A 17,006-nucleotide genomic window follows, 5' to 3' on the forward strand; every position below is an offset into this window, starting at 1 on the left:
GATTTCTGTGCTCACAAACCTCACAGGGTAAAAATAAATATTGGGGTCATACACCCATCATTGCTGGCCTGATTCATCATCACCTGTTTATCACCTCCCAGTTACTTCAAGTATTGTTGTTGTCGGGTTCTGTACGTACCTCCAGTTTCTGTCGCGAAAATGTCTACGGCTACGATGGAAAGTATCCTTTTGCTTGTTACATACAGCTGTTTTTTCACAGTGTTGTCTTGACAGACTTACGCAGTACTGTACAGGAAGTGCAGGTTCCTATATTCAGTTTGTATATGAGTGATCCCACCTCTAGAGACTCAATAAGATGTGCTTGAATTGTTCTTTTAGAAAATCTAGTGATTTTGACTCGCTCAGGAAATATTAACACTCAACGTCTCTTCCATATAGTACCTTTTCTAACAGTTCAGCCGTTAACTTGTGTCCAAGTTCTAGGCGAACAATACACATTCACTTTCACTGTGGTTGTATTGCCTATACATGCAGTTCTGCTGTAACTTTCCTATCAGAAAGTTTATCATAAATTCAAGTATTGTCCCGTCTACTAGATAATCTAGATCAGAAAACTTTTCAAAGTAGTAGTTTTAACGATAGTTTCACTGTTACTGTAAGAACATACTACATGTTGTCTCCAGTGACAATTTGTCTGCCCAAATTTTTAATGTGGTTTTACTGCAGCAGGGAGTAGAGTAATGGATTTCAGCATCTATCAACCTTGTTAATCAGCAGTGTTTTGTCTTAGTTGGTGTACAGATTGTTTTTGTTAATCATGTCTTTCAGAATCAGAAAATATTGGAAAAAATTTCAATTCACTGCAGAATAAAACAATATGATATAGATTAGTGAATAGGTGAGGTAACTGCATACCAAATCATCGAACAGTCAAATGTACAATAAAAAAAGTGTATATTCTGATGAGAGATTACCTTAACACATCTCTTAGAACACCTCTTTAATTTAAAATTTGCTGCCAAGGATTTAGCGAGGCAAAGTAAGAAATGTGAAAAAGAAGAAAAGGCTGAAAAATTGAAGCTCAAAAAGGTAAGCACAGAATTATTTTTTTCATAGTTCAATCAACCATGGATGTTGATGCTCTTTCCATATGTTTCAGTTAAACTTATTAACAGGTGTATCATCTTGGCTTCACCATCATATGATGTTCACAGCCTATTTTCTTACAAAAATTCCATTACATTTCATGATTATTAAACAAAGTCATAATGTCATAGTATCACTACCTTTTAGTCCTTAATATATTACAATTCTTAAAATGTACAATGAGACAGGGTGGGTCTGTAGACTGCTTGAATTTTAAAGCCTCCAGGAAGGTCATTTAAAAGTCTTGGGAAATGATATTTAATCCTTGAAAGTCCTTGAAAATTTATAGCCACTCATGATTTTTGAAAATCACACAATAAGCAGTTATGATATCATAAAGATGAAGTGTAAAATGATATATGAAATGATGTCTTGCAAAAATGACACCTGAAACATGCTTGGCATTATTTGATCGCAAAAACCTCTTGAAAGTCCTTGAATTTAAGTGGCTTTTAGTATATTGACGCTGATGAGAATCGCTACCACTTGCAACTTGAAATTTACTTATATGACTGTTTTCCAGTGCATTGAAGCATCAAAAATGACACATGACTCACACCCTCCACAGTGCTATCATAGAATTTCCCATGCCAGCGTCCTTTATACCTACCTTCAACCAAGAATTCCTGCTATCCCCTTCATGTCATCTTCAACTACACAGTCCAAACCTCTGCCAAGGCAATATCCAATGGGTATATAAACTGTGATGTTCATGTGATCGTCAGTTCTATTTTCTCTTTATATAATCAGGATCTACAGCCTTTTTGATTTCTTTATTGCTTGGCAGCTACATAAAATATGAAATGAATACATATGAAACTGGCGTTACATTGATAAACAAAATGATGGAAATCTTGGTCTTCAAATACGGTGCCATATGGGATTTTAGTTTCACAAGGCTCTGCATATATCAGCTTACAACACATATGATTTGAAAATTTCCATGTAAACTTTGCCTTGTTTCCAGGCTATTCAAAAGGGCAATATGGAAGGTGCCAAGATTCATGCAGAGAACTCCATAAGACAGAAAAATCAAGCGTTGAACTTTCTGAGAATGAGTGCCAGAGTGGATGCAACGGCCTCCAGAGTCCAATCAGCAGTCACTATGAAGAAAGTCACCTCATCCATGGCTGGTGTTGTTAAATCAATGGATTCAGCTATGAGGTCGATGAACTTAGAAAAGGTAAAGCTGTTTTGTCATGTGATAAAACGCCTGTGTTCTTTGCAGCAGGGTCAGTTTACTCCCTGTTTCTGTGTGGTTGTTGGATCGTTGAATAAGTGAATGAGTGAGAGACTGAGTTCCAGATAGAGTCACTGACATGTCCACGCTACTGATTCGCCAATGAGGGTTTGATCACATGACACTTGAAATCCTGCATCTGAAACTTTCTGTCTCTCAAAAGTTAACCAGGTAGAGAAAATATTCTTCAAAATGATAAGAATATACCAAGTTTTTACATTAACATAGTATACATGGAATACAAAAAAAATTTGTATCGCCAATTCCGAATCTCCACTGTGCAGTGATGTTTTGTCTGATATTGTTGTGGAGTGGTCACAAGGGCCCATTAGATGGGGCCTCATATGATATACTGTGCAAGGATGATGCATGAGCGACTCATGGTACCATGTACCAGCAGGGCCGGGTGGGCAGAGGTGCTGCACTTGATCTGCCGTGTGATGGGACACCTGGGTCATTGAGTTTACCCCTTTTTAGCTCCGCTGTCAGCGACGCGGAGCTTATCAAATAGGTTGATTTTCCGTCGTCGTCGTCATCGTCCATCGTCGTCCGTCAACAATTGCCTTCTCCTCTGAAACTGCAAGTCCAATTGCTTTGAAATTTTACATGCACTTCACTTGGGGTAACCTCACTTCAGTTTCTTCAAATCGTGGTGAAATTTGCATATTTGTATTTTTGGGGCATTTTTTGGTGTTTTTGGTAAAAAAATCTTCTTCTCTGAAACCGCTTGTCCGATTGCTTTGAAACTTGATATGCAGTTTACTTAGGGTGACTTCAGTCAGATTTGTTCAAATCCTGGTGAAATTTGCATATTTGTATTTTTAAGGAATTTTTGTTGTTTTTGGTATAAAATCTTTAAAAATCTTCTTCTTCAAAACTACCAGTTAGATAGCTTTGATATTTGTTACATATGTCCCTAGGGATGATCTGTGTCAGATTATGCAGAAATATGCAAATTTGCATTTTTAAGGCAATTTTGGTCATTTTTGGTCAAAAAATGTATTTCTCAAAAAGTACTGGTCTGATAGTTTTGAAATTCGGTATACAGGTTTCTATAGATGAACTCAGTAATATATATTGAATTTCTGATGAAATCTGTAATTTTGTATTTTTGGGGCAATTTTTGCCATTTTTGGTCAAAAAATGTGTATTTCCAAAACTACTCATCTGATAGCTTTGCAATTTTGTATACACGTTCCTACAGATCACCTTAATGATATTTATTGAAATTATGATGAAATCTGCAATTTTGTAATTTTGGGCAATTTTTGCCATTTTTGGTCAAAAAATGTGTTTCTCAAAAAGTACTGGTCTGAAAGCTTTGAAATTTGGTATACAAGTTCCTACAGATGAGCTAAGTAATATATATTGAATTTCTGATGAAATCTGTAATTTTGTATTTTTGGGGCAACTTTAGCCATTTTTGGTCAAAAAAAGTATTTCTCAAAAAGTACTCATCTGATAGCTTTGAAATTTGGTATACAGGTTTCTATAGATGAACTAAATGATATTTAAGATGAAATCTGCAGTTTTGAATTTTTTGGGCAATTTTAGCTATTTTTGGTCAAAACATATGTTTCTCAAAAAGTACTGGTCTAACAGCTTTGAAATTTGGTATACAGGTTTCTATAATTTAACTAAATTTGATCTTTTGAAATTATGATGAAATCTGCATTTTTTGGGGGGGGGGGGGCAATTGTTGCCATTTTTGGTCAGAAAAATTTATTCTCAAAAAACTACTCATCAGATAGCTTTGGTTGACATGTTCTTAGGGATGATCCGATGTGATATATTCAAAGTATGATGAAATCTTCAATTGTGTATTCTTGCAGCTATTTTAGCCACTTTTTTCTGGCCACTGCATTGAGCTATCAAAGATTTCCACCTTCTTCATCAACATGTGTCAAAAATAGTTATTCTCTACACAAACACAGCGGAGCTATATCGGCCGCTAGGTCGCTTGTATACATATCTCATGAATATTAATATTTGCTCAACCAATCATAGCTCAGTGGAGACAGTCTGTAAAACATTTCACAGAAGGCAAAAAATTTAATAGAGAGAAATATTTCTATTGTGACATTTTATGAATAATAAGCAGTGTCATGCATATAACACAAACCACAAAAGGACATTTTTTCAGTACATAAATTTGAGGACAATGGGCTTTTTCTGTTACCTAATCCACTTTCATTGCTTTGTCAATTCAGGTGTCAGCATTGATGGACAAGTTTGAACGCCAGTTTGAAGATTTAGATGTACAATCAGCATACATGGAAAACACAATGAGTGCAACCACAACACTGACAGTACCACAGCAAAGTGTGGATGGTCTAATGCAAGAAGTCGCAGATGAAGCTGGGTGAGTGATGCCACATCACGTGACAGATGAAAACAAAGTGCAATAGGTTTAATAGTCACACAATCCCAACATGACCTTACATGCAGCTTAGGGTTAGCATCAGTACAAGTGCAATTTTTTCTTGACAGGGGAAGTACATACCAACCAAATACCAGGATGTAAGGTCATGCAAGGGGTCACGAGAAAACCTGATGTACAAGTGGTTGTTTTACCATTTCTATCGCATACCATCCGTAATGAGAGTTCATGATATAAAATTTATGAATATCATTATTTGAATGTACCATTATAGACCTATATCCATGACCAATGGAGTTTCATCGTGCAGTTAGTTTCAGTATCAATATCAGTGGACACAGAGTCCAATAACAGTGAATGTTATTGGATGCCATATGACCTTTGACCTCAACTTTTAAGTGAGCAGGAGAAAATCTGATACAGTCAGATTATTCTTTTATGAGATATGATTAAAGGTATACAGTCACCTGTATCTAAATATGCCCATATATGGTCAAAGGGGCGTTCCTTGGGATTCAAAATGCCCGAGTGAGGGCGCTGTTTTTAAAAAGCGGCCACCCGCTTAAAATCTGTGATTGGTTAGATTTTCTCTTTCAATGGTAACTGTGGCAAAATTGGAACAGGTGACAGTATACCTTAAAATTACAATATACGAAGACCAGTCCAAAATACATAAGCATGATGGTTCTGTTTTACATGCTGCCCATTATGAGGCTGTGTAAAGTTGTGAAAAGAAACTTGACTAGCAAATAGCACCAATGTTATGTGATGATTTTTCTGTGTTCCTTGCAGATTGGAGTTGAACATGGAACTACCTCAAGGAGGAACAGCAACTATCGGTCAAGCAAGTTCTGTATCAAGTGAACAAGATGAACTTTCACAGCGTCTTGCCAAACTTAGACAGATGTAACCCCATTTATTTATTGATCATTTTCATCCATATTCTACTGAATATGTAAGATTTCTAAGTTACTTGGGCGGGGGAGGTTTAAACAGAAAAGCGATAGGACAAGAAGTAGTTTAAGGGGATTCCATTGTCAGGTATACATGCATAGATTTTCTGTTCACAAAAATCAGTTCGCTTTCTTGGCAGATATAGCATTTGACAACTTATAGTTTTCGTATTTACGTATCCCAGCAATCGCTTTGTGATTTTCCAAGACATATTTTCTTTTGGTCCCTCATGCAATATAATTTATCCTGTCTCTGTGTCACAGAGGATGCTTCAACAATACAATGCCATTGCACTGCTCACTGCTTGAGCCTGTATGCAAATGTGTCAGTCATGTGACTTGGCAGTCACATATCATGCATGTACACCTGACAATAGGGCACCCTGAAAATGGGTGAAGATTTTTCATACAAAGTTAATAATAACTCCCATTCGATTGTTCTAAATACTGGATGGATCTCAGTGAGTGGACAGAATCTAAGCCATGTCTCAGTGATCCATAGGAAAGGTTATGCCTCAATACTGTTTACCAGGTCAGTAGTTCTCTGAATTCATTCCCATGGTGCAATAGTTTCGATGTGGATAAAATTCTCGAAGGCCATGTTAAACATTGAAAGGTGTGGGAATGGACATGATATTTACAGTGTTGTCACACATGCTGCTCTCTGGATGTGTACGTTGATGTAGTAAATGGAATGTTAACAATTGTTTGCAGCGGCTTTGATAAAAACCTTATACAGTACCATAACCAGCACCTGTTTAAAATTGCAGACTAGTTTTATCAAAGTTGCAAGAAACTGGCCTCCTTTTCTGATTGTCTTCATCACAAAGTAATTCTGAAATGTATCAGTTTTGTATTTATGCACATCCATAATTAATCTTTTACAGAATATGTGTATATGAATCATACCATTTGTTTTTTTATTCTTTTTTTTAACCTTTTACCTGCCAGACAGTATCACTTCTCCATCTGCCAAGTTTTCAAGTCTTTGTTAAAATGCACCATATTGGACATATTGTGCTTCACTGGTTTTAACCAACTTGACATGATGGTGAAATATGAACTTGGCAGGTCAAGGGTTAAAGCTCCATAAGCTGTATCTTTTGGCTATTTTTTCAGAACTTTTGTTTTGTAGTTCCCCTACACTTTCTGCATTGAATCCTTAAACTGTAGTAATTTAATGCCAAGTAATTGTTGAAAATTGTATTCAAGTCCGGACTAGAATTCGTTTGTTAACAATAAACAATGATCACTACACACATAAAAGCTGAGTTGACAAAAAACCCTCGAAATTTCAGCATGACAAATGGATTAGGGTCAGACACTGTAGTTGATATACAGAAGCAGAATACTGAAAAACTTGCCACAAGTTACAGCTTATGTCCCTTTACTTTAATGCTGTTTCCTGATAGGCTGAATTAATGTTTGTTTTGACTCCCAATTTTTATATGCTGGATGAAATGCATGTGAATGCATGTAAAATACAACTGTGCTTACATGCATGTACGTACTCATTTTCTAAGTAACACAATTACTAAAAGTAAAAGGGACTGTGGAGATCCTTTTGATAAATTCTTGCAACATATTCAGTTTTGTCAGCAATCTGTTCAGTAATAATGTACATGAAAACCTTACTTGCATTTTTGCAAAGTCAAATCATATGCGTATGTTTGAATTTTTTAGATTAATGTACTGAAGTCACCTAGATTTAGTAGCGTTTTATTTCTGTATAAATAAAAAATATTTTCTCTTCTTTCATATTTTTTTTTGATTTTCAACAGTAACAGTGTGTGCAGTTTTCATATGAACTATGAAAAATGCAGGGTAGGTCAAAATATATGCAGGATTTTCCATCAATTTTCATCCTTTTGGTAAGCAATGAAAGTGTGGCTTTTCATGGACTATGTGTGCACAACCAGTACTGTACAAAGATGCAACAAGATGCTATATGACATATAATTTTCTTTTATGACTCGATTATGTGAGGAGCAAGACAACTTGATACTGTATGTTCCTTAGCTCTTAAGTAAAGCTAAAAGTGCTTCATGGAACATGACAAGCAAGATTGTTATGTACAGATGTAGCAAATGTCAGGAGTTACAAGCCACGTCACTGCTTGCAGTCCACACATATACCTAAAGTAGCCAAGCTATTTAAGATATGTATTTAACAGGTTTGAGAAACATAATTTCTTGCAGGAATTTTCTCTGAATAAATCACACTGTATATTTTCTCATTTTGACGAACATACCATTTTGAGAAACAGAAACATGCATGTGTGTTTGGAGACTGATATCAAGAAAACTGAGATGGAATATTGGGCCATTGCCAGATACCTGTAGGGATATTGATTTGTAATATTATTTCTACATTTCATCACTTTTGTAAATACAGTGTAGCCAATGAATTTGCTGAATTCCAGTGTTTTGATGCAGACAAATCACAGATATAGTGGACCATGTAAATGTTTAGATGTTGTAATATTAATCTCTTTTTTGAGAAGTTCTGTCATTTTATGAAGAATTGTAATGTCATTAAAAAAATGTACAACTCCAGTTTTATAATCCATGTTTGTTGATTAATTTTAGCGGTTTACGAAACATGTCAACAAAATAAATCAATAAAGTTACTATGAAATCATTCATAAATAACTAAATAAAATTTTTTTACTGGATGTAAAATTTCAGTCAGTAATAGCAAAGTTCTTCCACTCTTTCGTAAAAGTCTTGCCCAACTTCTTTCTCAATCCTTTTATCCTTCAACTTTGGAATATCCCATTGCTTTCTGTAGAGAGGATGGTTCTATATGTAGGCAAATGGGTGACAGGGGTTATTGCAGAGTGTGTTCCAGGTTACAGCACTGCAGTTGTGACAATGTAATAATTCTAGGAGTGTTTTTATCACCTGTTGACCATATTCCACGGTATTGGGCAATGATTATTATCAAAATTTATACAAACAATAACCTTTCTTGCAAAAAATATAAAGCAACAAGCCTTTAGCTGCAATATTTGCATACTTTTTGTCCATTATTGGCTGGTTGTTTGTGGTTCTTGTCAACCAGCCCAACTAGTATATGGTCATTACCAAGTTAGCACAATGATATCCAGACTCCAAAAGCAAACAGCTAATTTCTGAAAAATAATTTCCGTTATTCAGCAACTCATGGTTTTCCATCAACGTGTGCTTTTAATACAGTAATTTGAAACGACCAAACACAAGCAATTCCAAACTATTTCTTACATGAATGAGCTGCTCTTTGATATATATAAGTAATGTAATGTAATAATGTAATGTGTCACTTTGTTGTTGGAAGCTAAACTGCTTCCACAAATAGCTCCCTCTAGAGCCTGGACTTGGATAGCAAATAATGTTGAGTTTTTCCTACGCCATGATGTCACGGATGCTATACGACTGAAACTCTTACGAACACTAGTGATCAGCTTTGCAAGATGTAAACTAGCAATTATGAGGCTGGCCTAGTCATCCGCTGTCATTGTCTCTGATCTAGCTCTTGTTTGTAAAGATCATTATTTCATTTGGTCCCCATCTCTTGCGTACATTTAGCGCTTCTCTTTCCTCGGCCATGAATCTTTTATTTGTACTGGCTTTGGCGGTCGCTCACTTTGTCTATAAGTTACTTATTACCACCTTAATTGTTATAGTGTTTATTAAGGTAGAACACACCTCAGGGACAGATATTTGAAACTTTTTCAATTTTTTCTGATCGATCACTTGCGCAGGCTCATTTTAAAGCTCTTGGTGTAAGAAAACTTTTTACCTTAGTAGTTTTTCGAAAATCAAAAATTTTATTTTCTCCATAGAGTTAACAAAGGGATGGCGGCCATTTTGAATTTCAAATATCGGTAAATCTTGGGTAATTTGTTTCTCTAGTACTACCACTGGCACGGTGACATGCAATATTTATTCTTGAATTTGAAAGACAATGGTTGAAAGATTCCCTGAGGAAAGTTTGAGCGAAAGTTCAAGTCTTTCACTTTCGAGGCACATACTACCTTAAAACACAATTATTAGCCAGTTGGCTAAAGAAAAGTCCTTACAGCAGCAAATTAAGCAACGCTCTTACTGTTCCTGTTGGCATGTTTTGTTTACAAGAAATAGCTTTCCCTGAATGAAGTTGCAATTACAATTTGAATGCAACTTCCTGACCGCAGAATGTGGAATGTGATATGCAAATTCACCCTTTTCAACAATGCAACAATCCAACTGGCTTCAGTATCAAGGGATGCATACCATGCATCTGTAATTGTTACAAAAACAAGTTTCCTGTCTGAATTCTTAAAACTTTTCAGAAAAGAAAATGTTGACTATTTAAACTGATATACCGTTACTAGAGAGATTTCCTTCTATTCGCATTACTGAGCACTTCTTCTGTAATTTAGCTTTTTAGAAACGACCACTGAACGAACAAAAGGGATTGAATGTATGGTGAAAAAGCAGTTTAAACCTTACGTTTAAACCACAGTACGTTACAGGCTCAGTGTTTTTTCAGTGGATAGGTGAAAACACAACTGGTGCCACAAGGTTCCAGATGCAACCTATCACTTCACCAAGTCTATGAACACCAAAAGAAAAAGACTATTACATTCAAATTGTACATGCTTATCCAATTTTTCAGCATATTTGTCCATTTTCAAGAAGTAACACTTCTTTGTATGAATGGTCTTTCATGGTAAAACTAAAATAATTATTTTTGGTTACTCACAATCTGAAATTCACATATTGAAAAAAAGATGATTTTGCATGTATTTTGAAGTAATATGTTTTGACAAGCCTGATGCAAAACATGAACTTCATCAGTAAAACCTGTGATTGCTGTTTAATCTAAATTAGCTGTGCATACCCCTTTAGAGTTGCACATGCCGATCCATCTCCTGTACAGTGTACATGAATCAACCTGCACCCTGGAAAACACAGAAAGGTTTTAATTAAAACATGGACGGTAGTTTCTAATTGAAAAACACGAGGACTAGAGCAGGAAATCCAGTTAGCTTTAATGGGTCAATTCATAGGTCAGAATTGCAGTACTACACTTCAAGGGGCTGGTTCCTATTTACACAGCGCTCCATATAATCCCGGTGGAGCATGTGTTGCCACTTCACAGCAGTTTCAGCATCAACATTCAATTTTGACTGCACCCTACTGCGGTCAGTCGTTGTGGTATGAATGGACGTGAGCACTTCACTGTAATCCCACCTTGGTCTCTACAATTACACAATCTAGGCCACATCACGCTGTGGTCTCCCTGCATGGCCAGCGACTTTATAGAAAGGCTGTACATTGGTCAACAGTTCACTTCGCAGGATTTCAGTCATTTCAAATTAAAGTGAAACCTGTGTACTATAGACACCCTTTGAAATGCCACGTGTCTATAGTAGAAAGGTATTGTCAATAGAAAGCTAAAATTTTATTCAACTTGTTCACTTTGGACTTGAAAAGTCTGTTCATGATGGGCGTCTGTATGGACAGTTTAACGCCAGCTATTACCTTTGATGTATTGTCCAACAGTTTTGCAGCGTGTTTGATAGGTTGTATCTGATTGGTTGATTTGCCACTATTCACAGCAACTTAGGGAGTCTATTTGTATTATTCAATTCTAACAGTAAGATTCTGTCAGCCAATTGGATAACAGCTTCCAAATCACTGGGACACTTATAAAACAAAATTTCTTGTCAACTTCCAAAATCATGTGACCATGCCACATGTTCAACCATAGACTGTCCATGATTAAGCTGGTCAACACAGCACTTTGTGCTATGTCTGATGTTATTATCGATGACAGTCATACTGAATTGTAGCCTAGACTTCAGTTTGTATATCATTACAAGCATTGCGTATTACATATTAGCCCAAACATGGGACTATGTGCCTGAGGGTAGGTGATGATTTGCCGGCCCGTTATAATGAAGGCAAATGGTCTCTTGCCTCAAGGGTATATTGTCCTTTCTTTGGGTGGTTTTTTATTACATGCCTTTCTTACTTTAGTTTTCACACCAAATTTTTCACTTTACATACAAATGACGATCATTTAATTTACTTCCATGTTAGACAAGAATCTGTTGAAAAACCAGAACCATTTTCATCATCAAACGGCGCATTGATATATTGAAATCACTGTTACGCAGTTTATCAAAATCTTTATGCATAATGTCGTAAAAACAGTATTTCCTAAAATTTGATCATTTTTTAAATCTCGAAGTTGTCAAATTGAAAATAGTTCCTGTTCACTTGCAGTCAAATGATGATTCTATGCGGCCCGTGATGTTATCAATTAGTTACCGTTGAATCCTAAGGAGAGCGTGACGTTCGATATACGAAACATGTAATAATATTCATAATGTACTGTGCTTGCAAGGATATTTGTGTTTCAACACACTTTGGGAAGTAAAATGAAAACATCAGCATGTTCTGTGGAACAAAATAATGAAACTGTTATAAAAAATAATAGCTAGTGTCCTATGGTAACTGTGTATCAGGAGAACTGATGTATTGTTAACTTAACCTTAATAAAGCCTGCACTTCAAAGATGATCTAAAACTAACATCTTTTATTGTCAGCGTCATCATGAGTACAAGCACTGGCAAAATACAACACTTTTCTTCTGAAACAATCTTCACAAAACGATCAGAATGCCAAAAAAATAGCGTCAATGACACTGTAGCTCCCATCCTGGACTATTTAGTGTTTGTTCTCTGGTCAGATATTTGAACATGTGTGAAAGGGATAAAGTGCATGAAGTGAAAATACTTAAATGAAATGTACTGGAGACAGTGAAATATGTTTAATGTAATTATTCAGAATATAAAATGGAAAAAATACAGAATTAGATATCGAATACTGTGATACAACCATTAACTCAACAAGTCATTTACAATGACATAGTCCCCACTTGTAATAGGAGTATTAGTCTTGATGGGGTAGGAAAATGTGGTCATTAAGAAGTATCACTGGAGTGTATATGTTGAGATCTATGGGCACATAGGTCTATGTCGTTGTTCCCAATTTGAAACACATGAGGCATGTCTAAGTTATGGTTCTAAATCGGGAAAAAAGATCTGACCTCTAGCAGTATTGGCCAGCCAAGAAATACATATGCGCATTATAAATGAGGTACAAGATGTGACATCTTAAGGTCTAATATCCTATCAAAATTGCAGGGTATAGAACTTGTGGTTACTGAAATATGCATATATATGTATAATCAAGGTCAAAGGTCATCGAGGTCACATGACATTTTGAAAAAAAAATTTATATTGCTAATTAATCCCTATATGCCAAAAAATCAGATCTCTAGCTCTATTCGCTTGCCCAGAATTAGATGTGTACATAATTAATGAGGTAAAGCGTGTGTTGTCATAAGGTCTCCCATCCTACTAAATACAAAGGACATAGCACTTGTGGTTACTTATTTATTGACATAAACATATATTTTAGGTAAAAGGTCATCGAGATCACATGACATTTGGTCAAAAAATTTCTCTCCTATAGTTATCCCTATATACCAAAAATCAGACATCCAGCTCTATCGGCTCGCTCAGAATGAGATATGCACATAATTATTGAGGTACAGTATGTGGCGTCATAAGGTGTCCAATCATACCAAACATGAAGGGTGTAGCACTTGTGGTTACCAAGTTATGGAAAAATATGTATATTTGAGGTCAAAGGTCACCGAGGTCACGTGACATTTTGTCAAAAAAATTGTTTTGCTAAGTTATCCCTATATACCAAAAATCAGACCTCTAGCTCTATTGGCTCGCTCAAAATTAGATATGTGCATAATTAATGAGGTACAATATGTGGCGTCATAAGCTGTCCCGTCATACCATACATGAAGGGTGTAGCACTTGTGGTTACTGAGTTATGGACAAATATGTATATTTGAGGTCAAAGGTCACCGAGGTCACGTGACATTTTGTCAAAAAAATTGTATTGCTAAGTTATCCCTATATACCAAAAATCAGACCTCTAGCTCTATTGGCTCGCTCAAATTAGATATGCGCATAATTAAATGAGGTACAATATGTGGCGTCATAAGGTGTCCCATCATACCATACATGAAGTGTAGCACTTCTGATACTATGTAGGCTGTAGCACTTGTGGTTACTGAGTTATGGACAAATATGTATATTTGAGATCAAAGGTCACCGAGGTCACATGACATTTTGTCAAAAAAATTGTTTTGCTAAGTTATCCCTTATACCAAAAATCAGACCTCTAGCTCTATTGGCTCACTCAAAATTAGATATGTGCATAATTAATGAGGTACAATTTGTGGCGTCATAAGCTGTCCCATCATACCATATATGAAGGGTGGTAGCACTTGTGGTTACTGAGTTATGGACAAATATGTATATTTGAGATCAAAGGTCATCAAGGTCACATGACATTTTGTCAAAATATCCGAGATATCTGCGTGAACGGATGGACTCACGGATGGACGAACAGACGGACATGACCCAATCTATAAGCTCACTGGACTTCATCCGGGGACTAAAAATTGTGTCACTGCATCCTTTTTGCAATATGAATACGATGAGAAACTAAATTTTATTTTTTGTGGCCTTATACATGGGAGTCTATGGAGATCTGCCTTATACATGGGAGTCTATGGACGTGTAAACTAAAAATATGCAATTTCACCACGATTTGCTCAAATTTGGGAAAGGTCACTCCTATGCACTTCCATACCAAGTTTCAAATCAATCGGACTTGTGGTTTCAGAGCAGGAGATTTTTTGACCAAAAATGGGAGAAAATTACAAAAAAATTCATGAAAAATAGCAAGTCCAAGATACTGACCCAAGATGCGCACAATCATTTCATGTCAGCCCAAAGTACTTACATGCTAATTTTTCATGTAATTTGCTCAGTGGTTATTGAGTTTTTTCAATTTTGACTGTTTTTACATTTTTTCACTTAATTTGCATATTTTGGCAATGACAACTTCATTTGAACAAAATCTCATCTACAGCCCATCATCCATGTACACACCAAATATCAAGATGAAATGTACAGCGGTTTTGGAGTTTTTGATGTTGACGGACAGACATACAGACATACAGACATACAGACATACAGACGTACAGACATACAGACATACAGACATACATACATACAGACATTTTCCTAGCCTATAAGAATAGCTTCCATTGCCATATATACATATGGCTATGGGAGCTAAAAAACATGTTTAAAATATAGACTTCTATGAGATAAAATATCTTTTACAAAACATGAAAACGAAACTTTTTGCATTTTTTGTTCAGTTTACAGGCAGGTAAACCTAAAGTTTTCAGATGCAAGTCGTAAAAAAAAACAATAATAAACACTACACAATAATTTAAAAGTCTCCTAGAATCAGTAAGTAGGCCTATAAGATATAAAACATGAAAATGAAAGTAAAAATAACTACCATCTACTTTTAACTTATGAATTGTCTAAGTAACAGTAAACCTCTATAACTACAAAACATGCATTCTTCAAAATACTGCTTTGTAAAATCATGTATCTGGCAGTTCTGAAATTGCTAAACGTTTGCTTTGCTTTACTATGTGAGGAACAAAGATAGTTAGGCTGACAAAACTGTGATACAAATGTTTCAGTCTTAACCTACTCACCCCTACTTCCCGGTGAACAGGTCCACACTCACCACTGATAACAATGGGTTTGGGCAAAACCATGGAGGAGAAAGGGTTAAAGGTCCATTTGCTGTAACTTTTGATCTACTTTCTAGTATTTGTGCTTTGTTTATAAAAATGCAGTTTCTTGTTCTGCCAGCAAATCATGTCCAAAATAGTGTGTTATGCCAATCTTATTGTTGAAAAAGTAAATTTAATTCTGGACTAGAATTCGTTTGTCAACAATGACACACTATATTGCATTACACATGTTGTGCCAGTATGGCTAATGCTTGGTATTGCAATTTACTAAAGGGAAAAGAATAAACACTATCTATTTGTTTTCAATAACAAATACACTGAAAATATCATGAAAAGTTATGGCTATTGCCCCTTTAAAGTAACTGAGAACTAAAAGAATGTATGGTATACTTGGATGACGGTTGTCCTTTCCATCACAAGTTCTGAAGACTTTGTTATCATGCTAAATCTTGGTTAGGCATGACAATTCTACGGTAGAAAAGCTGAAAACTTGTGTACATCAAGATTTGGCAATACAACACAGTACCAATCTATTTACTCGGTATTGTTGGTTTGGAAACTATTTTGAAAGTAACTGACCTTAACATTAACATGAAAGAAGTCGATGCTATTGTGTAATAATTTATAATGCCCTAATTCCTAGGATGTCATAATGCCCTATTCTTGTGATAACTTTGAAATATGTTAAAACATTTGTCACTTAAATGTTGCAAGACTAAGAATACTGTGTGCAGTACAATTTAACACTGAATTTATGCTGTCTGTAACTAATATAAAGGTAGAAAAAGATATGACAGCAAGACTGAAAACTACTACATTGAACAAATTTCCAATCAATATAATCCTAGGGGGTCAAGTAGCTTCACAGAGCTATGGGAGGACCCTCTAAGAATACTCAATTGTGTCACACCATCAATGTGTTCTTAGCAAAACTAAAGACTGGATCTATACTGAATAGTTTTACAAATCAATATAATCCTAGAGGGCCCAGTAGCTTCAAAGAGCTATTGGAAAACCCCCTAAGAAAACTCAATTGTGTCACACTATTAATGAGTTGTATTCACAAAACTGAAGAATAATGGGTTTATACTGAACAATTTTACAAATCCATATTATCCTAGAAGGTCCAGTTGCTTACAAAGCTGTGGGAGGACCCCCTAAGAAAACTCCATTGTGTTGTATTATCAATGAGTGGCATTAGCAAAACTGAAGAATACAGGGTGTACACTGAAAAATTTTACAAATCAATATAATCCTAGAGGGTCTAGTAGCCTCACAAAGCTATGGGGAGACCCCCTAAGAAAATCAAACTATTTCCATTATGAAGACTTGACCTAGTGTTTTCAGTTGCAATGACAGAGCACCAACCATACACTGTGTATGGCTATTCTCTGAAACAAATTGGTCCAAACATATATGAGTTAAGGTTCATTTGAGTAGCTGAAAAAACTGGCAGTGAGTTACAATTATTCTGTAATATGAGGTAAAAGCTGATAGCATTTTGAATCCAATAATGTCTTACTCATGCTCAGGTTTTAAAGGCAATTTGTCCCGATGATCCCAGACTACAGTTACGTACATTGGGAGAAAATCATGATAAATGGTTGCCTGTTTGTCAGTGAAATTTGGTCAGTCAAATCCCTTC

The 17,006-nt window shown here is 35.7% G+C and overlaps 1 protein-coding gene across 1 annotated transcript; it reads left to right on the top strand.

Annotated features, from left to right (window-relative positions):
• The first annotated feature begins 4 nt into the window (after positions 1 to 4).
• On the top strand, positions 5 to 8,235 carry LOC139142881 (charged multivesicular body protein 1b-like). Its single transcript, XM_070713065.1, has 5 exons — positions 5 to 181; positions 953 to 1,050; positions 2,075 to 2,290; positions 4,558 to 4,709; positions 5,520 to 8,235. Exons 1-5 carry the CDS (start codon positions 160 to 162, stop codon positions 5,635 to 5,637), a joined length of 606 nt encoding a protein of 201 aa, XP_070569166.1. The 5' UTR covers positions 5 to 159; the 3' UTR covers positions 5,638 to 8,235.
• The last annotated feature ends 8,771 nt before the right edge of the window (positions 8,236 to 17,006 follow it).

The sequence above is a fragment of the Ptychodera flava genome, chromosome 10 (assembly GCF_041260155.1).
Source record: "Ptychodera flava strain L36383 chromosome 10, AS_Pfla_20210202, whole genome shotgun sequence".
NCBI classification, from domain to species: domain Eukaryota; kingdom Metazoa; phylum Hemichordata; class Enteropneusta; family Ptychoderidae; genus Ptychodera; species Ptychodera flava.

What these genes read in the sequence shown, in the direction of transcription:
- LOC139142881 (XM_070713065.1), top strand. Translation starts at nt 160, where the DNA reads ATGTCTACGGCTACGATGGAAA. An exon ending in AAAAATTGAAGCTCAAAAAG is followed by an intron (nt 1,051 to 2,074) that starts GTAAGCACAGAA and finishes CCTTGTTTCCAG; the next exon opens with GCTATTCAAAAGGGCAATAT. An exon ending in GAAGTCGCAGATGAAGCTGG is followed by an intron (nt 4,710 to 5,519) that starts GTGAGTGATGCC and finishes TGTTCCTTGCAG; the next exon opens with ATTGGAGTTGAACATGGAAC.